This window comes from Leptopilina heterotoma, unplaced genomic scaffold, assembly GCF_015476425.1.
Source record: "Leptopilina heterotoma isolate Lh14 unplaced genomic scaffold, ASM1547642v1 Lhet_100, whole genome shotgun sequence".
NCBI lineage: Eukaryota > Metazoa > Arthropoda > Insecta > Hymenoptera > Figitidae > Leptopilina > Leptopilina heterotoma.
Window position 1 is genome coordinate 2,843,464 of NW_025110814.1, and position 22,066 is coordinate 2,865,529.

Genomic DNA, 22,066 nt, shown 5'->3' on the forward strand with positions numbered 1-22,066 from the left:
TATTTAAAAAGTTATGGTTAAAAAACTGATTTGTCCCATTGAATTCAATGCATTGTTTGTCCTCCGGTAAATCAGCTGATGTCAGCCATATTGCATTTCCCCCACCCAACTTGGACTACCTTATAGAAATGCGCGTTTTTTGAATGAAAAATGACCTTGAACAAGGGTGACATAACCTCAAAAATTGGCGCCCTCTTTACTCACCGCGCATGCTCAAAAATCATATGTTTTGCGTCATCTTCGTCATACATAAACATGTTTTTGTTGTTGTATATTTCCAACCATTGTAGAGTGTTGAACTAAGCGTGATTCGTTTTCTTTATTAAATATTATAATTTACTTTCCAAGTTTTGATCTCTCTGTCTTTCATGTAACAAGATTTTGCCAAAAACACTTTTTCGAATATGTGATGTCTTCAAACGAAATTTTAGTATCGCTCTGTGTTATTCGAATCGAAGTCAGTGATTACGATTCGGAACAAGACGTTGGTAATTATTAATTATGCAATTTTTGTTTCTAACAATTAATATTTCATGTTCTTTCGTTTCTTTTGTCGAAAATAGTTTTGTTTATAGGTTATGTCAACATTCGTGCTGAATATTCAATCCTTTTGTTTAGTATAATTATTAGAATCCTTTTTTGCTTCCTCATGAGGAAGCTTTGCATTGGTGACGATTTTCAATTTTTCAAAAGAAGGTTATATGGATTCATTTTCATCTAAAACATATGTATATTCAATTATGAGCAAATGTCCAGATGTGTGTGTGTGTGTGTCACAAAATTTGTGTACAAATTATCTCAGACAAATTTTGATGGATTGTCCTGAAATTTTGCAGGTTTATTGCAGTCATTAATACCTAAAATCTGACATAAGGATTTTCAAAAATATCTACAAAAATTTTTTTTATACAATTTTTTTAAAATTCAGAAAAAATTTTTTTTTGTATTTTTTGAAATAATTTTTTTATTTGTTAATATTTTCATTAATTTTTCTCAAAATTACATTTCTGACAAGAAAACGAATCGATTGATGTATACAAAGTATATATTTTATCAAAATTTATCAAATTAATAAATATTTTTCTTTTTAAAAAAAAATTCAAATTTTGTATTTTTTTCATAATTTATTTAATATTAATATTAATATTTTGAATAATTCTATCATAAAAAAGAAGCAATTGGCAAATGAAAGTGTAAATTTCACCAAATATTTATATAACAACTTATAAATTATAAATGATTTATATAATTTTATTTTTAACAAATCTTCTGGACGAACCCTTTTGTACATAGTTTTTCAAAAGTTTGCAAAACCGCAATTGTTATACATTGTGGAAGCTAAATGGTCATGAAATGAACAACTTGTTTTTTTTTGGTATAGAGAAAAGCTTTTTGTGTCATTTATTTACCTTTCTTAAAGCAATGGCTGTGAGAAAAATGCGAGGATGCCGTGAGCCAAGGGAAATAACAATAGAAAATTATTCAAATTCCGAGGAGGGTCCAGTGCCACTTTTACATCATCAGAATTTAAATAAATCACATTCAACATCGCGTATGAATTCAGAGGAATCATCGATATCGCAAATTTTATCTGAAGGTGCAACATCGTGTAATGTTGCCGATCAAATTAATTTTTTCTCCGGGAATCCATTTGTTGAGGTCACCAAAGGAATTTTGCATTTGTTTAAAGAGGAGTGAGTTTTTTTATCATTACTTTCAATGGTATTTTTACGTATTTATGATTATTAATTAAATTCGAATACTAATTGTTTATGAACATTGAAAACAGTGAATTAACGGACGTACAATGCGCTGCAACACGAAGCAATACAATTTGCATGCTCTCAGTTCCTGCAACAATGACTTGTCACGATGTTTTAACATTCACTGCCGCTTGTCATCAAAATATTCAACATTTTCGAATTTTGCGTGACGATAATCCAGATCAATATATGGCTTTGATCACTTTTAGGAATTCCGTAAGTGCAAAACAAAACAAAAGAATACATTCGGAATTCGGTTTCTAATTTTATTCATTATTTTCGTATTTGTTTATTTTTTCTATTCAACATATTCTGGTCAAATTTTATCCATAGGGATTAAGATTTTCAAAACATTCAAATTCAAACCTTTAAGATGTTCAACAATTTGTAAAAATATTAATACAAAACATGAAGAAATCGATCGATCCTTTCAATTTAATTATAAATGTCTATGATTTTTACCTATAATTCTTCTTTAAATCAATTATTTTTAATAATTTTTTAAAAAGTTCTTTGAGAATTTTCAAATCCATTTGTTTACAAATCAATTTTACATGAAATTTTGATTATTCTGAAATTCTTTAATTAAATATTATATTAGAAAATAAAAACTTAAAATAAAATTTCAATTAAACTTTTTCAAAAAAATTAATTCTTTTACAGAATTGTTAGTTAAAAGTATGAAAAATTCAGATTTTCAAAGATTTTAATTTTAATCTTTTAAAAATCCAATTCTAAAAATTCACGCTGTTATGCTTTTAAATATTCAATTATTCTTGTTTAATAATTTAAATAATTTTAACAAAATTCTCCTCAAGAATTCAATTATTTACATAAATAATAACATTCTTCGTAAAAAGTCAATTTTTTTATAAATAGTAAAATCTTTGCAAAAATTCAATTATTTTTAAAAAAATTTCACTAAAGAATTCAATTTTTTTTCTTTATTCCCTATCAAATATTTTTAAAACGAATTCAATTATTTTCTAAAATTTTTATAAATCGTTCGAAACACGGAGAAAATTTCTTGCGTAATGATTACAATAGTCTATATTACAGCTCGGATATGTGACCACTTTTTGTAATGAATACGAAAACTATGTAATTTATTAAGAATTTAGTAGGAGCGATTACTATAGTTACTTTAATGAATCCAAACACTGTATTAATCGTGTTGAAATTTATTTTTTGGAATCATTAATAGTTTAGATGTACAGGTTCAGAAAGGGTACTGTAGGCATTCACGCAGAGACTTGTTATAATTACAATAGTCTACGTTAAAAGGAAATCTTGGATTCTGTTCACATTTGTAGCGGTCTAAGGAAATCAGTGATACAGACTGTAGTAGCCTTTACAACAGGACTATTGTAAAATAAGGTGACCGCGGCTGCCTTGTCTTCTTATTTTACTATAGTTCTTCGTAAAGACTACTATTGCTATATTTCTGATTACAAATGACTGTTGTAAAGTTAAAAAAGAAAATTTTCAACTAAAACAAAATTTTTTTGTAATTCATGACTTGCGTAAAGTACGTAAGTTACCTAATTAGTGCAATTTACAATAATTCGTCCATTACGTAACTTAAGTTATTTACGTAAGTGCAACTTACGTTATTTACGCAACTTACATTATTTACGTAACTTATATTTTTACGCATCATACATTATTTACGTAACTTATATTTACGTAACTTACGTAAGTTACGTAAGTTAACTTACTTATTTGTGTGACTTACTTTTGTTATTTACGTAACTTGCGTAAGTTATGTAACAATTTATACAGGCAAGAAATCTTGTACCTTCGGTGCGTGTGTTAGAAAAAAAAAATTTCACTATGAAAATGTAATAAAAAATAGACCTTACAATATTAAAGACTAACAATGAACAATAATTGTATTAATTATTGAGAACGAAGTGATTTTTTTACATTTAAAGTGTATAAGTCTTTCTCGCAAGCGGTGAACTTTCATAGCAGTTAGTATATAAGGAAGTTTAAGTCATGTATAAATATGTGTAAATAGCGATCGTTATTATGTTATGCGTTTAGTATTTAAGTTAGATTTATGTACTTAGGGTTTAGTGAAATTGTCTAGTTTGAAAATATAATTAATCTTGAAGTGGGTAGTCTTGGAAGAGTGAAATTAATGTGCAATACATGATTAGAAGTCATGAATTACAAAAAAATTTTATTTTAGTTGAAAATTTTCTTTTTTAACTTTACAACAGTCATTTGTAATCAGAAATATAGCAATAGTAGTCTTTACGAAGAACTATAGTAAAATAAGAAGGCAAGGCAGCCGCGGTCACCTTATTTTACAATAGTCCTGTTGTAAAGACTACTACAGACTGTATCACTGATTCCCTTAGATTGCTGCAAATGTGGATAGAATCCAAGATTTCCTTTTAACGTAAACTATTGTAATCAGTCACATAGACTTTGTGCTAACTCATATTTAGTTCGTATTTATTTCAAATAAATTTTTAATGAGTACGTTCGACTTACAGAATTGTTACAACGAAGCTACTTTAGGCATTACGAAAAGTGGTCACATATCCGAGCAGTACTGTTCGACTATTGTAATCATTAACAGAAATCTTTTCTCCGTGAACATTTCAATTTTATTCATAAATAAAACATAGCGATATTCTTTTAAAAATCCAATTATATTCAAAATAATTTCACGAAAGAATTCAATTTTTTTTCTTAATTGGTTCTAAAAAATTTCAAAGGATTCAATTATTTTCTAAAATTTTAATAATCTTCGAAAAAATTCAATTATTTTCAAAAAAATTTCACTAAAGAATTCAAATTTTTTCTTAATTCGTTATAAAATTTTAATAAAATTCAATAATTAAATGTTTAATTTCAATTATTAACAAACACGGTTATTTTAAAAACTTGAAAGAAATTGTTCATAAAATTTAATTATTTTTAAGACTGTTAATTAAAATTTTTAAAGAAACTCTATTAATCTTCCGAAGAATTTGATTATTTATGAAATCTTCAAAGATTTTAATTTGAAACCTTTTCAAAAAAAAGAAAATTTTTATTATTTGAAACCTTTCTGAAATTTAATTATTATCTAAAACTTTTTACTGAAATTCATTTTTAAATCAATTTTTCTCAGAAAATTCTACGATATTTCAATTATTTAGATACAAAAATAAATAATTTATTGAATAATTGAATTTTTCTTATAATTGAATTCTTTAGACTTTTCAATAATTTATTTTATCAACAAATTTTCATATAATTGAATTCGTTGATGAGTTTTATTATTTATGAAAATAAGTAATTGAATTATTGCGAATAAATTTATAAAAAAAAAAGTGTAAATAATTGAATTCCTGTGGAATTTTTGTATTATTTATGAAAATAATTGAATTTCTACGATGAGTTTTATTATTTATAAAGATAATTTAAATGTTGCCAAGAATTTTGTTAAAATTTTTTTAAATAATTGAATTTGATAGAAAACTCGTATTAAGAATTTTTTTAAATAATTAAATTCTTTCCAGAAAATGTATTATTTATGAAAATAATTGATTTTTTGCGAAGAACTTTATTAAAATTTGTAAAAAAATATTTTAATTCCTGCAAAAAATGTTAATTTTTATGAAAATAATTGAATTCTCGCGAAGAATATTACATTAAATTTTTTTTAAATTATTGAATTCCGGCGAAGAATTTTATTACTTATATAAAAATAATTGAATTCCTGCAGAGAATTTCATTATTTCTAAAAATAATTAAATTAATCGAGTAATTTAATTAGAATTATGTTGAAAACAATAATTGAATTTTTATAAAGAATTTTATCAAAAATTTTTTTTGAATAATTGAAATTTTTCTAGAATTTTTTTTATTTATGTAAATTGTTGAATTTTTGTTAAGAATTTTATTAAAATTTTTGAGAATATTAAAAATTCCTTCAAAAAGTTTTATTAAAATTTCTGAAAATAATAAAATTTCTTCTAAAAATTTCATTATAATTATTTTGAAAAAATAAGTGAATTCTGTTAAAATATTTTGTTAAAGTTTTTGAAAATAATTGAATTTCTCGGAAGAATCGTATTAAAATTTTTAAAGAATAATTTAATTGTTTCTAGAAATTTTATTATAAATATAATTAAATTCCTGAGAAGAATTTTTGTTATATTTGAATTAATTCATATTGAATTCAATTAATTTTAATTATTTATTTTTAATATCGACGGTCGGGGTACAATTACCGACCACGCTGAATAATAGTATAAAGTCCATAAGCGTCTCATCAGCGGCGTATCGATCGCCCACGTGGTTATTTAATTCATTTCCGGTTCCGCTTCTGGTTTCCTTTTTCCTTATTATGCTTTCAGAAAAGAGCGAAGTGCCGAAGTGCGAACATCAATCTGCGTCGTCTTTTGAGTTAAAAAACCTTTTTCTTTTAGTGAAAGTGAATAAAGCAATACTTTTAATTTAATGAAATTATTATAGTATTTTGAATACACAGTGAAATCAATAAAATTCAATTTGCGAAGATTTTGCTAAAATTTTGTGCGTGTGTGAAAAGGATATTGAAATTTATGTGTCATAACCATAATGACGCTTAATAGTTTCCTTTCGTTTTTACAAATAGTGAAAATAAACAAAATATTCATAATAAATAGAACGAGAAAAAAAGTAGAATCAAGTGAAATTTATAGAATAATAATTAATATTTCATTCATTGGCGTCTTTCCTAACTTATTCCTAATCCTCACAAAAAATTCCTCATGATTATAAATAATTAATATTTAATTAAAAATTTCATTCATTGGTGTTTCTCCTAACTTATTCCTATTCCTTACAAAAATATTCCTCATTATTAATAACTTCATATTAATCAAAAATTTTATTCATTGATGTTTTTCCTAACTCATTCCTATTCCTCATATAAAAAATTCCTCATTATTAATAATTGAATATTAATCAAAAATTTTATTCATTGATGTTTTTCCTAACTCATTCCTATTCCTCACAAAATGTTCTCACGCCAAAATATCACATGCAGAGAGTACAAAATTCAACAGGTATAAATTACAGTGTTTTTTATTTACTTTTCTTTTTCTTTTCTTTCTCTATTTTAAAAGTGTACCTACATTCAGAAATTTGAAATTTTTAAAATGAATTTAATTAGGATTTTCAAAAATTTTAATAATTCGATCGCAAAAATTCAATTTTTTAAATAAAATTAATAAAATTCAATTACATATTCATAAAAACTTTAATATTTCTTGAAAGAATTCAATTATTTTTTAAACATTTTAATCGAATTTTTCACAGGATTTCAATTATTTTTAATGAAATTCTTCGCAGGAATTCAATTATTTTCATAAATAAAAAAATTCTTCTGAGGAATTCAATTATTTTCAATAAAATTTCTCGAATGAATTGAATTATTTTTTAAAAATTTTAACACAATTCTTCGCAGGAATTCAATTATTTTTCAAAAATAATAACATTCTTTGTAAGAATTCAATTATTATTATACAAAGTAAAATTCTTTACACGAATAGGAGGTTAAAGTTTGGAACGTTCAAATGAACGAAATTTATTTATTTCTTCTTCAAATTAAATTTTTATTACTATAATTTTGCGTCACTATTAAGCAAATTAATTATAATGTTTCTAAATGTAAAATTTGAGTTTTTAATTTGAATTGTAATCAATAATCTATGAAAATATTTTTAACAAAAAATATTTCGTTCATTTGAACGTTCAAAACTTTTTGTTCATACACGAATTCAATTATTATCAATACAATTTGAATAAAATTCCATTACTTTCAAAATTTCCAAATAAAATTATTAAAAAAATTCTTTTATATAAAAAAATTCATGAAAGTTTTAAAATGAATTTAATTAAGATTTTCAAAAATTTTAATATTTCGATCGCAAAAATTCAATTATTTTAATAAATAATAAAATTGTTCGGAGGAAATCAATTATTTTCAATTCAATTTTTATAAAATTCCTTGAATAAATTGAATTACAGTAGAGACTCCATTATCCGGACCCCTATTATCCGGATATTCGATTATCCGGACAAATTTAAAATTAAAAAATTTTTTTTTTAATATAAAGTTTATAAGGTCTCAAGCCGTTAACTTCTATTTTAAATTTCTCCCCGCCAACAAACACGAAATGTTGCATTTTAAAGTGTTTTAATTATTTTAAGAAAATGTTTATGTAAATATTTTTAAATATTTCTAACTAAATATTTATTAATGTTGACTTTAAAAGTTTTAGTTTGTTTCAGTCTTATTTTCATACATATGCAAATAAATACATAAAATTATGAATCAAAAATTTGTTTAATTCGTACTTTACTCGATTATCCGGATTTTCGATTATCCGGACAAGGGCCTGCATCAATTAGTCCGGATAATGGAGTCTCTACTGTATTTTAAATAATATTGTAATAAAATTCAAAGGAGAATTTAATTTCTTTCTAAAAATTTTAATAAAATTCAATAAATAAATGTATATTTCAATTATTAAGAAACGGTATTATTTTAAAAACTTGAAAGGAATTCTTCATAAAATTCAATTACATACTTTTAAAATTTTCAACTAAAATTATTAAAAAAAAATTCAAAGAAATTCTTCAAAAGAATTTAATTTGAATTTTCGAAAATTTTAATGAAATTCTGAGGTAAGAATTAAATAATTTTCATATTAATAATAACATTCTTTGGAAGCATTCAATTATTTTTTTTAAAAGAGCAAAATTCTTTTCAAGAAATTCAATTATTTTCAAATTTTCTATGCAATTTTAATAGGATTTTCAAAAAAAGCATTCAATTATTTTCTTAAATAAAGAAATTATTCGGAATACAATTTTAATAACATTCTTGGCAAAAATTCAATTATGTACTTTTTTTAAATTTAAATAAAAATCCTTCTGAGGAATTCAATTTTTTATTTTCGAAAATTTTGTTCCTGTTTTTGTCAGGAATTCAATATTATTGTTATAAATAAAAAAAAAATTCTTCGGGGAAATTAAATTATTTTCAATAAAATTTTAATCAAATTTGAAGTTAAAATTCAATTTTTCATAAAAACATTAATTCTTTCTCTTTCTTAAAAGCGTACCTACATTTAGTAATTTTACTGTGTTCTTCGTGGACATTTAGTTCTACTAATAACAATTTTTCTTTTTATAATTTTTCAGGCGGCTGCGAGTGAATTTTACGAGACATTTAACGGCGCACCGTACAATTCATTGGAACCGGACGTCGTTTGTCACTTGGTGTTTGTCTCAAAAGTCGAAGTCGGAGGCGATGGATTGCCAATTGCCGGACACACGGAATTGCCATCGTGTCCAGTTTGTCTCGAGCGAATGGACGAGAGTGTCGATGGAATTTTAACTGTTCTCTGTAATCACACATTTCACGCGAGCTGCTTAGTCAAATGGGGCGATACGTCGTGTCCAATTTGCCGCTATGCCCAAACACCGGAGCCGTTGGCTGACAGTCATTGCATGGAATGCGGTAAATACAATTTGCCATTTTCTGTTATTTTTTTTTACTACAGAAAAAATAGGCAATTAGAAATATAATTTAAGGATATAAATTTAATATAATTTAGGATTTCCCCAGATCAGGAAATTCAGGGAAAAGGCAGGGATTTTTGTTAAAAGTACTGGAAAAAATGTAATTTTTGGAATTCATAAGAAAATTCCGAATTTTTGTGTCTTTTTTGTTTTGCTCATAAACTATAAAATTACCACGAATTCTAATACAAAACCTTCAATTTTTTCTATTTCTGACAATAACTTCTTTTTAAGTAACTTAATTCTTGAACAACTAGCAACAAATTATTTAATGAATAATTTTACTTCAAAATTTCAAAATTAATTTAATTTTAAAAGAGTTGCGTTTACAATTTTCATAAATAGATTAACTTGTTTGAAAACGTAATTTGAAATTTTAGAAAATTTTGATTTTGAATGAATTCAATTAGAAATTTTAAAGAACTTAGTTCACGGAAAAAATTTAATTCAAATTCTTTAGAAATTAGTTAAAACTTTCAATATATGTGACTGTCCACGAGAAAACAGGGCTTAGGTCCAAAAAATAAATTTTGATTTTTTTATGGTAATCGACAGATATTATGTTGCTTTTTCAAATGCAAAAGTCAAAAGTTAAAAATATCAATTATTTTCGACAATATATCGTTTTAAAGCTGGGTATGTCAAGCGTAGTTAACTTCAATCGTCGACTGTCCACGACAAAACACGGCTTAGGTCCAAAAAATCAATTTGAGTTTTTTATGGTAATCGACAGATTTTATGTTGCTTTTTCAGATGCAAAAGTCAAAAGTTAAAAATATCAACTACTTTCGACAATATATCGTTTTAAAGATGGGTATGTCAAGCGTAGTTAACTTCAATCGTAGTACTTCAATCGCTCGCCCTGTGAAATTCACGTTTGGGAGCTAAGCCCTGTTTTCTCGTGGACAGTCACATATAATTATTTAAACATTAAAAGTAATTAATTTAGAGAAGAATTTTAGTTAAAAAATCTAGAAAATAATTGAATTTTTGAGAAGTTGCAAATAATAGTAATTTTTAGAAATATTTGAATTCTCAAAAGATTTCAAATGAAAATATTTGAAAAATCTGAATAAATTATCTTGTTAGATATCAAAATTCTTCACAGAAATTCAATTTATTATTTTCAGAAATTTTAATAAAATTCTGCGCAAAATTCAATTATTATTTATAATTAACAATATTAATCGCAAGAATTCAATTATTTCCAAAAGTGATAAAATTCTTCGCAGAAATTAAATTATTTTTAAATTTATTTAAAATATTCTCGTCAAGATTTAAATTATCTTTAAAAATAGCAAAATTCTTTGCCAAAATACAATTTTTTTCAAAAAATTTTAATGAAATTTTTGTAAAAATTACAATTATTTTCAACAATTTTTTGTAACTCAAGGATTTTCAATATCTTCTATTTTAATGAAATTTCCCAAAAGAAGATTATTTAAAAAACTTTTGGAAAATATTCTAGGCAAGCATTCAATTATTTTCATAAACAATAAAAATTTCACTGATTTTTAATTATTTTTAATACAATTTAATTGAATTTCTTCAAAAAATGCAATTATTCTTTGAAATTTTATTAAAATTCATTGAAAGAATTCAATTATTTTCATAAATAATAAAATTCCTCAAAGGAATTAAATTATTTAAAAAAAAAATTAATACATTTTTCTTCAAAAATTCAATTATCTTTATAAATAATAAAATTCTTCTCCGAAATTCAATAATTTTATTTATTTATTTATTTGAGTATCAACGGGCTTACAAAAAAAAATTTTTCAGAAACTTTAATAAAATTCTCTGTTAGAATTCAATTATGTTCAAAAATTTTTCTCATTTTAATAATTTTTAATATCTGTATTATTTTAATAAAATTTTGCAAGAGAATTCAATTATTTAATTAAGATTTGGATAAAATTCTACGAAAGCATTTAATTATTTTCATAAATAATAAAACTCATCAACGAATTCAATTATATAAAAATTTGTTGATAAAATTATTGAAAAGACTAAAGAATTCAATTTTAAGAAACACTCAATTATTCAATAAATTATTTATTTTTTGTATTTGAATAATTGAATTCTCGTAGTATTTTCTAATAAAAATTGATTTAAAAATGAATTTCAGTTAAAATTTTAGATAATAATTGAATATTAAAAGCATTATAGCGCGAATTTTTAGAAATAATTGAATTTTAAAAAGTTTTCAAATTGAAATCTTTGAAAATTTGAACTTTTTCAAAAATTATTCAAAATAGTTGATAGTTAATTTAGAGAATTATTTTAGTTAATAATTACTAGAAAGTAATAATTTAATTGAAATGATGAAAATAATTTTGAAGAAGTTACAGTAACAATATTCTTATTATATGAAATAATGATTTTATCACTCGGTCATTTTTAATTATTACAAAACATGAAGAACGCGATTACTCGGAGTAACCGATTTCTTCTTGTTTTGTAATAATATTTTTACAAGTTGCTGAATTTTAAAAAGTTTTGATTTTGAAAATCTTAATTTATACGGAAAAATAAGAATGATTAAAATATTTATTTAAAAAAGAAGTTATTGATGTTTTTGAATAATTTTACATTTTAATAAATTCGTAATTAAATGTAACATAATATTTTTTTGAGTATTGAATAATTTTTAGAGTGATTCTTTTTCTTCCTTTTTTATTTTTTTCCCTGACTTTTTAGAGTCAGAGAAGGAGGTAAAATTTTGTCTGGAAATCAGAGAAAAGTCAAGGAAAAACAAAATTAAATTTCTGTGGCAACCTTTTTAAAGAAATTCGTAATTAAATGTATTAGAACATTTTTTTGAGTATCTAATCATTTTTAGAGTGAATCAGAATATTTTTTAAGGTCAGGAAAGAAGTCAAAATTCTGTCTGGAAATCAGAGGAAAATCTGAGAATGACCAAAATTAAAAAAAATTTGTAATCTAACAAGACTTAATTGATTTTTATTACTATTTCCGACTCTCATTTAATATTAATTTATTGTTAAATATGTTAGTAACCATATTTTTGTCCCAAGAAAGCAGAAATAAGTTTAGTAAAAAGTCAGAGAATGACAGGAAAAATTGCTTGACTAAAAGTGAGGGAATTTTTTTCTCCATCCTTGCTCGACACCCTGAATTAGAAACTTAAACAGTTATAATTAAAGAAGACAATTAAGTTTATAAATAATTAAATTTTGCAGTTCCAGGCACATCGAACGACAGTCTTTGGATTTGTTTGATTTGCGGACACATTGGCTGTTCGCGTTACACAAAAGGTCATGCCTTTGAGCACTATCAGGACACGCATCATTGTTACGCGATGCAATTGGGCAATAATCGTGTCTGGGACTACGTGGCCGACACTTTTGTTCATCGCTTACTTCAGGACAAGGATGGCAAAATGGTCGAGGGTCATGAGCCCTCAAAAGTCGAGGGCGCATCAATGGACGAGAAAGTCGACTCGGTTCAATTGGAATTCACCTATCTTCTCACTTCACAATTGGAAACGCAACGACAATTTTTCGAGGATCGTCTCAATAGATTTGAGCAGAGAACCGTCGCCGAGACCAGTGAATTAAGGGATAAATTGACTCAAGTCATTGAGGAAAATACCGACATGAAGGTTCGTCACAAGCGAAAGAAAATAATTACAAATACAATTCTTCCCCTATGAAGAAGCAATTTATATTAAAATTCGAAGAAAATTTCTTAATTTTCTAGTTTACTTATTACTAGCAAATGCGAAACATGATATTCAATTTATTATTATTACTATGCAAATTATAAAATTTTTTATTTTCAAATTTAAATTTTTGAATAATTTCATAATCAGAATTATTTTCCTAAATAATATCATTCTTCGGAAGAATTCAATTATTTTTTTAAATAGTAAAGTCTTTGAACACATTCAATTATTTTTAATTTTTTCCTTCTCGTTTCCTTCAGATTATTTACAATCTTTTTTTCTGTAAAATTCCTTGAAAAATGCCTTAATTTTCAAAACGTTTAATAGATTTCTTAAAAAATATTCAAATATCTTCTTCATGGTTGCCACACAACCTGGAAAACCTGGAAATAGCATGGAAATTGAAAAAGGATATGGAAAACCTGGAATTAGCATGGAATTTGAACGAATTTCTGGAATTTTTTTGGGTTAATGAAAGATATTAAGAAAAATTCCATTCAACATGTTTTTTTTCTTTAAAAATGTTAACATGCAATTTCCCTTTAATTTATTTTTTTTTTAATTATTGACTGAAACTGTGAAAAATGTTGTTAAGATTGTTCTAAAAAAAGGATTTTATATCTTTATTAGTATTACGATTGTCAAAATTTTTTGTTACTAGTTGCTTTTTGTTCAAGATTTTGAACAAAGTTTAAAGATAAAAATTATTTAATTTAGACATGACTTCAGTGTTCTAATTATGGCTGATTCTTCTGAAAGTGACATTTTTGATATCTCGATTAGTTTTATAGAATCTACTCTCTAATAATATTATTAACCATTTTCATAGAAAAAATTTATAATTTATAAGAGAACTAAATTTTTATGGTTTTTTTCAAACTCTTAAAAATTTTTTAAAAATAGTGTTAAAAATACAATGTTTTTCTATCATTATGTGCATTTTAAAAATTTTTGTACCTCCGTTTTATATGTGATAAAAATGTTTAAATTTTGTCTTCAGTTTAAGTTAAAATTACTTCACGATGATTAATGATGTTTTTATACATTAAAAATATTATAAAAAAAATGTGAATGCACATTAAAATAAAGTTAATGGTCTGATGTTTAATTTTTCTATATAATATTTATAAAAAATTCTTTCTTTTGAGTATGAAATAAAGTAGTTTCAATAGAAAAAACCATATAATTTAAAAAAAATAAATTGAAAAATCGAATATCAAAAGTATCACTTTCAGAAAAATAAACATAAAATTGCCTGTGATTTTAACTGTTTAAGAGAACATTAATTTATAACTACATAATAATGAATATTGTAACACTGTTTTGTAAAATACTTGTTTTTTCATCACAAATAATTCCTAAATTTGAACCTGGAATTATTAATATTTTTAACCTGGAAAACCTGGAAAAAGCCTGGAATTTTGAAATCTAGATTTTGTGGCAACCATGTTCTTTAATACTTAAGAAATTTCAATTATAATTCCAAAATTCAATTATTCAAAAAATAATTTAAAAAATTCTAAAATTGAGTTAATCTCAAAAATTCAATTATTTCTAAAATTGTATGTAAAATTTATTTTAAAAATTCAATTATTTTCCAAATTTTTAAAAAATTTTTTGTAAAATATTAAATTATATTTTATAAAAATTAGAAAATGATACAATTTGTTTATAAAAATTTAATTATGTCAATTTTTTAATAAAATTCTTGAAAAATTAAATTGTTTTTTCAGAATTTTAAATATAATTTCTTTAAAGAATTCAACTAATATATTCAAAAATTTTGATTAAATTCTTCGCAAAATTTCAATTTTTTTCATAAATAATAACATTCTGCAAAAGAATTCAATTATTTTCAATACAATTTTAATCAACTTTAATAATGAAATATTTAATTATAATATTTAACAGACACGATTATTTTTAAAATTTGAAAAAATTTAATTAAAAAACAAAAATAATTAATAATTAATAATTTTAATTTTTTGTTTAATTCAATTATTTTAAAATTTTCCAATTAAAATTATTCAAAAACTACATTATTTTGAAGAAAACACAAAGAAATTATTCAAAAGAATTAAATTATTTACAAAAACTCTAATAAAATTGTTTAAAAGAGTTTAATTTTCTATCAATAATTTTAATAAAGTTTTAATAGTAAAATTATGAATTACAATTATTAACAAAATCGATTATATTCAATAAATTAAAGAAATTTTTTAAAAGAATTCAATTATTGTCAAAAACCATTAATAATATCTATTCTTCGGAAGAATTAATTTTTTTTCTATATTTGAATAAAATTCGCTGAATGAATGAAATTATTTTAGATAATTGTAATAAAATTTGTGAGAAGAATTAAATTATTTCTAAAAATTTTTTAAAAATTCAATAAGCAAGTGTTTAATTTAATTTATTAAGAGACAAGATTATTTTAAAAACTTGAATGAAATTCTTCATAAAATTCAATTACTTTCATTATTTTTAATTAAAATTATTAAAGAAATTTTGAATATTTTTTAAAAATTCAAAGAATTTCTTAAAAAAAAAATAATTAGGATTTTGAAAAATTTAAATAAAATTCGCAAGAATTCAATTATTTTAAATCAAATTAAATTATTTTCAACAGTTTTCATAAAATTTGTAAGAAAAATTAATTATTTTAAACGTTTTAATAAAAGTTTTCGATTGAATTCAATTATTTAAAAAATTTTTAATAAAATTCTTTTAAAACATTTAATTATTTTCAAAAATTATGATAAAATTCTTCAAACTTAGATTTTTCTGCTTTATTTGTTACTTTTCTACTTTGTTTAATACTTTTCTACTTTATTTACTACTATTCTGCTTTATTTACTTTATTTTCTAATTTCTCAGGGTTGCCACAGGTCAGGAAAATCAGGAAAAAGTCAGGGAAAGTAAAATTGGTCAGGGAAGTCAGGGAAAAGTCAGGGATTTTTATTTAAGTAACTGGAAAAAATTGAATTTTGGAGAAGTTACAAATTATTGCAGAAATTCAATTATTTTCAAAAGTAATAAAATTCTTCGCAGAAATTCAATTATGTTCAAAAATTTAAAAAAATTCTCATAAAAATTCAATTATCTTTAAAAATAATAAAATTCTTCTCCAAATTTAAATTATTTTCAAAAATTTTAATAAAATTCTTTGCAAAATTTCAATTATTTTCAAAAATTTTTTCTCAATTCTATCATTTTCAATATCTACTATTTTATAATAAAATTTTTCAAAAGATTTTAATTATTAAAAAAAAAATTTTGATGAAATTCTAAGCAAACTTTCCAATAATTCAATTATTTTCATAAATAATAACATTTTTTACAAAAATCCAATTATTTTCATGAATAATAAAATTCATCATAGAATTTCAATTATTTTTAATACAATTTTAATTGAATTTCTCGAAAAAAAATCAAATTTTTTGATAAAATTCTTTATGATAATTTAGTTTCGAAAAACATTCATTTACTCAATAAATTATTTATTTTTGTAATTGTATGAATTTTTTCAAATTTTTTTTTAAATAATTGAAATAATGTAAAGAATCTTTTTTTTTTGAATTTTTTTTTAAAGAATCTTATTATTTATGAAAATAATTGAATTCCTGCATTGAATTTTATTACATTTTTTTAAATAATTAAATTCTTTTGAGAACTTTGATTAAAAAAGTAGATTGTGAAAATATTTGAATTTCATTAAATTCGTGAAATGTAATTAAATTCTTACAAAAAAATTAAGAGAATAATTCCATTTTTCTAGGAATTTACTTTAAATTGTATTATAAATAATTGAAATTCTCAGAAAAATTTTATTATTAATGAAAATAATGGAAATCTTACAAACGAATTTTATCAATTTTTTTTTAATCATTGAATTCATGTGAAAAATTGTATTACTTGTAAAAATAATTGAATTTATGCAACGAATTTTATTACATTTTATTGAAATAATTTTATTCTTTTGAAAACTTGTATTAAAAATGTAAATTTTGAAAATTTTTGAATTTCAGCGAAGAATTTCATTATTTGTGAAATGTACCTAATTTAATTCTTGCAAAAAATTTTTGAAGATAATTTTATTTTTCAAGAAATTTATTTAAAATTGTATTAAAAATAATTGAAACCATGTGAAGAATTTTATTATTTATGAAAATAATTGAATTCTTGCAACGAATTTTATTATAATTTTTGTAAATAATTTAATTTTTTTTTGAAAAATTTTATGGAAATTAAAATTTTTATAAAACATGAAGATATCAATCACTCCAATTCTTCGACTCGGAGTAATTGATATCTTCATGTTTTATAATAATATTCTTATAAGTTGTTGAATTTTAAAAATGTTTGAATTTGAATGTTTTGAAGAATTTTAATTCCTATGGAAAAATAATAATTAAATACTTATATTTAAAAATTTAGTTATTAATGTTTGCGAATAATTTTACAATTTAAGAAATTCGTAAGTAAATGTAATAGAATGTTTTTTTGAGTATCTAATAATTTTTAGAGTGAATCAGAATATTCTTTATGGTCAGGGAAAAAGTGAAAATTTTGTCTGGAAATCAGGGAAAAGTCAGGGAAAAATAAAATTAAATATTTGTGCCAACCCTGTTTCTACTATAATTTTTATTTTGAATAATTTTATTTATAATAATTTATTTAAAAATAAAAAACAATTTCGTTAAAGTGCCGTTTTTTGATTTTAGAAAAAAATCACGTCACTGACGAAGGAGAAAGTGCAAATGGAGAAGAAAATACAGGCGACGAGTCAAAAATTGGAGAAAACACAAACCGAACTTGTTGAAGAGAAGGCGTTGAGAAAGTCATTGGAAATGAATCAAACGTCCTGGCAAACGAAGCATAAGCAGCTAAGTGATGAATTAACCGAAGTGAAAAGTAAAAAAGAAGCTGAAGTCGTTGATTTAAAGGAACAATTGCGTGATATTATGTTCTTTTTTGAGGCGCAAAAACAAATTGAAAATTCCGATCATCGCGATGAAATTGCCGAGGGACGTATTATCGTTGGCCCCGAGGCAAATACATCGAAAAATAGTTCACGTCCCTCAAAGAGACACTCGAAACGTTAATTTAATTTTTTTTTTCGTTCTTTTTGAATAGTAGAAAATTAATTTTAGTAATAATTTATGTGTGATTTTTTTTAAAGAAAGAAATGGTATTTTTTATCTTCTTTTTTTGGCATTGAAAATTATTGAAAATTTTTATCTGGAGAATTCAAAAGTGATTAAAATCTTTTTCTTCTCCTAATTGTAAAAAAATGTGTTATAATACATACAGAATCTAGAAAATATAAGTGAGTGTTTTTTTACTTGAAACAAATTTTACCGTATTTTTAATAATAATTTAATAATTTTACAAAAAACTATCCATTTTCATAAAAGATGAAAAGTATTTATGAGAATTATTTTTTAGTCGTATGACTAAATTTCACAATTTGCATTCTTTTGTTTTTTTAGAGTGAAAATATTGTCAGCATTTGTCTTTATTTTGGAGGCCGGTGTTTTTCTAACCTAACGAAAATTTAATTTTTTTAAATTTTATTTATAATTTGACAAAGGTTTAAATTTATTATTACAAAACGATTGAAAGAATATTTCTAGTATAAATAGTTGTAATAAAGAGAATTATGGCACGTCACGATAATGAAGAGGAATCGGATGAGGAGAGTGAAGATTCAGAGGATGATGATGACGATGATGAAGATGAGATCACAGAATCCGGAACTAGTGTTTCAAGGAAAAAGTCGAAAATTCTCGGTGTTTCAATTGATAAATTTTCCTACAAAAGAATTCCTCGTAATTGTCTAAAAACTTCATTCATTGCAATCAATAGTCTCATTTTTGTGAGTTTTTTTGAAGAAACTTTTGTTATTTTAAATAATATTCGGCGATAATATAATTATTGGTTATTATTTTCAAAAATATTAATAAAATTCTTGGCAAGATTTTAATTATTTTCATAAATAATAATAACATTCTTCGGAAGCATTCAATTATTTTCATAAATAAAATATAGTAAAATTCTTTGCAAGAAATTCAATTATATTCAATGCAATTTTAATAAAGTTTCACGAAAGAATTCAATTACTTTCTCAAATTTTAATAAATTCTAGAAAACAATTCTATTATTTTTATAAATAGTAAAATTCTTCGCAAGAATTCAATTATTTTTCACAAATAATAACATTCTTTGAAAGAATTCAATTATTTTTATACAAAGTAATACCTATTCTTTGCCGGAATTCAATTATTTTCAATTTAATTTTAATAAAATTTCACGAAAGCATTCAATTATTTTCTGAAATAAAATAAAAAAAAATTATTCGGAGGAATCCAATTATTTAAAAAAATTTGAAAGAAATTCTTCATATAATTTAATTACTTTCAAAATTTCCAAATAAAATTATTAAAGAAACTCCATCATTTAAAAAAATTCATGAAAGTTTTAAAATGAATTTAATAAGGATTTTCAAAAATTTTAATAAAATTCTCAGTTACAAATAAATTATTTTCACAAATAATAAAATTCTTCGTAGAAGTTTTTAATTATTTTCATAAGTAATAAAATGCTTCGAAGGAATTCAATTATTTTCAAAATTTGAATAAAACTTTTGTCAAAAATTCAATTATTTTCATAGATAATAAAATTCTTTGGAGGAAAACAATTATTTTCAATTCAATTTTAATAAAGATCTTTACATAAATTCAATTATTTTCATAAATAATAAAATTCCTCGAAGGTGTTAAGTAATTTAAATTAAATTTATTTGAGATTAAGAGGAAATTGAATATAAAATATTTATCAAATTATTAAGAAAAAAACATTAAATATTTAGAAAAACAATTGTAACAATTTTTTTTGTTTTACGAATCAAGTTAACAGGAATCGCAACTTTTGTACTTTCCGTTTGGATGATGATGGACATGAAATTATTTATTGGCCAAAAAATTTACATGTCAATTCTCCTTATGGTTGCAATTTTTGGCTCTGTCGTTTCATTTTTAGGATTATTTGCCTTCGTGAAGAAACGAAAAGGTATTTTAATGGTCGTAAGTGTCCTTCACACTTTTTTAATAAAATATTTTTCAACTAATTTTCTTCTAAATTTTTAAAAATTAATTATCAATTATTTTTTGAAAATTAATTGTCAATAGTTTTTCTTTTTAATTAAGATTAACTTAATTAATTTTTTTAAATCAAATTAGAATTATTCTCTCCAATTAAATATAAATCAATTATTTTTTTAAATTAAATCAGAATTATTATTATTTTTTTAATTAAATATTTAAATTATTTACCAAAACTTTTAAATATAATTCACAAATACAATCACAAAGAAAATTTATTCTAATTTTCAGTATATTGTGCTCTATGTTATAGCCTTGTGCATGATATTTATATCGGCAATAATGAGTTTCACGTTTTTTGATAATTTGGTGAAAAGAATTCGCGACGATATGAGAAATTCCATTGAAAAATATTCTTATCTCGATTGGGCGACGGAAACTTGGGACAATACACAGCGATACGTAATTTTTTTCACATAATAATTTCATAGAGAAAAAGTTTTTTAAACAAAATTAATTAAATCGAACAAAATTAAAAATAATTTCTTCTCTCGAATAAATTTTCGAAAAATTAAAATAATTTTTTTAAAAATAGAAATTAAAATAAAATAAATAAAAATTTTCAATATAGTTTTATAATTTCGTATTTACTTTTAATATAATAAAAAATGATTTAAAACACAATAGTATTAAGCCTTTTTTTCGAAAAATTTGTTTCTTATTTAAAATTCAATTATTAATTACCTATTAATTAATTAATTAATTTAAATTCAATTATAAGCGATTTTTCAAAAATTAGCTGCAATGTTGCGGAATAAAGTCCTACAAAGATTGGTTGGAGCAAGAGAAACAAATCCCCCGAAGTTGTTGCGCTGTAAAAATGGAAGAGGTATTTTTAATTTTCAAAAATAAATTAATTAAAAAACATAATTTTTCAACTTTTATAATTTTTTTTAAATTTATTTTTCTTTTTCTTTTTCTTTCAAATTCATTCCAGTGTATAAAAATGACGGAAGAAGTGGCATATCAATCGGGATGTTTGAAGAGCGCTGTTCTTTTAATAAAATCGCACATTAATAAAGTTTCCCTAATGACATTATTTATTTCCAAAACGCTCGTGAGTTGACAAATTAACATTAATTTCCTTTTAATTTGTTTCTCTCTCCTTCCACAAAAAAAGACAAGCAAATAAATATCCTTCTTTTTTGTGCAAGGAAAAGAAAAATCAGAAGAAAAATTTGTCAACAAAATTTATTTTCTTGTTTTTGAAAATTTGATTATTTGAATGAAATAAATAATTTTAAAATTATTAATTTTTTGTAGTTGAAATAATAATGAATACAATAATTATTACAATAATAAAAATAATAAATATTTCTCCTTTTTTTCTTCATTTGCAAAATCATAAAAATACTTTACTTTTCAATTATTTTAATATTTTCTTCACCCTTTATAATAATTATTATTTCATTTCTATTTCGCATTTCATTTCGAAAGAATTAAATAATTATTGAATATTCCTAAAAGTTCATTTCAAAGAAATCCCTTTTTATTTTCTATAAAAAATTCGGCACTAATTTACAAAAAAATACTTTTTTTCTCTTGCTAAAATTTAACATTTTTTAAAAATGTACCATTTCAAAGCAAAAAAAAAAACTAATTATCTTTTTACCCTCAGATTGGAAGTATCTTCATTGCATTTTGTCTGCGTAGAAAATTGAAAAACTATTCATAAGACGACTCTGATTATTAAAAAAAAAAACAAGGAAAAAAAATCAGCACTCGCGTAAAATACTTTTTCTCCTTTTACAAATAATTATTTAACTATAAATATAAAAAATGACAAATTTTCTTTTTTAAGAAAACTTGGAACATTCTTTTCAATTTTCCTTTTTTCGACAATTACTAATTTCTTGGAAAATTGTAAATTATATTTT

At 22.7% G+C, this 22,066-nt stretch overlaps 2 protein-coding genes across 2 annotated transcripts; both read left to right on the plus strand.

The window, feature by feature from the left end:
- Positions 1–229: 229 nt before the first annotated feature.
- Positions 230–18,355, plus strand: LOC122498909 (BRCA1-associated protein). Its single transcript, XM_043606907.1, has 6 exons — positions 230–488; positions 1,421–1,694; positions 1,790–1,979; positions 8,958–9,276; positions 12,542–12,963; positions 17,751–18,355. Exons 1-6 carry the CDS (start codon positions 410–412, stop codon positions 18,129–18,131), a joined length of 1,665 nt encoding a protein of 554 aa, XP_043462842.1. The 5' UTR covers positions 230–409; the 3' UTR covers positions 18,132–18,355.
- A 333-nt stretch (positions 18,356–18,688) lies between these two features.
- LOC122499485 (leukocyte surface antigen CD53-like) lies at positions 18,689–21,463 on the plus strand. The gene is made up of 5 exons (XM_043607871.1): positions 18,689–18,904; positions 19,938–20,111; positions 20,421–20,591; positions 20,929–21,018; positions 21,127–21,463. Exons 1-5 carry the CDS (start codon positions 18,689–18,691, stop codon positions 21,253–21,255), a joined length of 780 nt encoding a protein of 259 aa, XP_043463806.1. The 3' UTR covers positions 21,256–21,463.
- Positions 21,464–22,066: the final 603 nt, after the last annotated feature.

Excerpts from the sequence above, each read along its gene's own strand:
- LOC122499485 (XM_043607871.1), top strand. The coding sequence starts at position 18,689 with ATGGCACGTCACGATAATGAAGAGGAATCGGATGAGGAGAGTGAAGAT. Across the intron at positions 18,905-19,937 it reads CAATCAATAGTCTCATTTTT|TTAACAGGAATCGCAACTTT; the intron begins GTGAGTTTTTTT and ends TTACGAATCAAG. Across the intron at positions 20,112-20,420 it reads GAAAAGGTATTTTAATGGTC|TATATTGTGCTCTATGTTAT; the intron begins GTAAGTGTCCTT and ends TCTAATTTTCAG.
- LOC122498909 (XM_043606907.1), top strand. The coding sequence starts at position 410 with ATGTCTTCAAACGAAATTTTAGTATCGCTCTGTGTTATTCGAATCGAA. Across the intron at positions 1,980-8,957 it reads TGATCACTTTTAGGAATTCC|GCGGCTGCGAGTGAATTTTA; the intron begins GTAAGTGCAAAA and ends ATAATTTTTCAG. Across the intron at positions 9,277-12,541 it reads CAGTCATTGCATGGAATGCG|TTCCAGGCACATCGAACGAC; the intron begins GTAAATACAATT and ends TAAATTTTGCAG.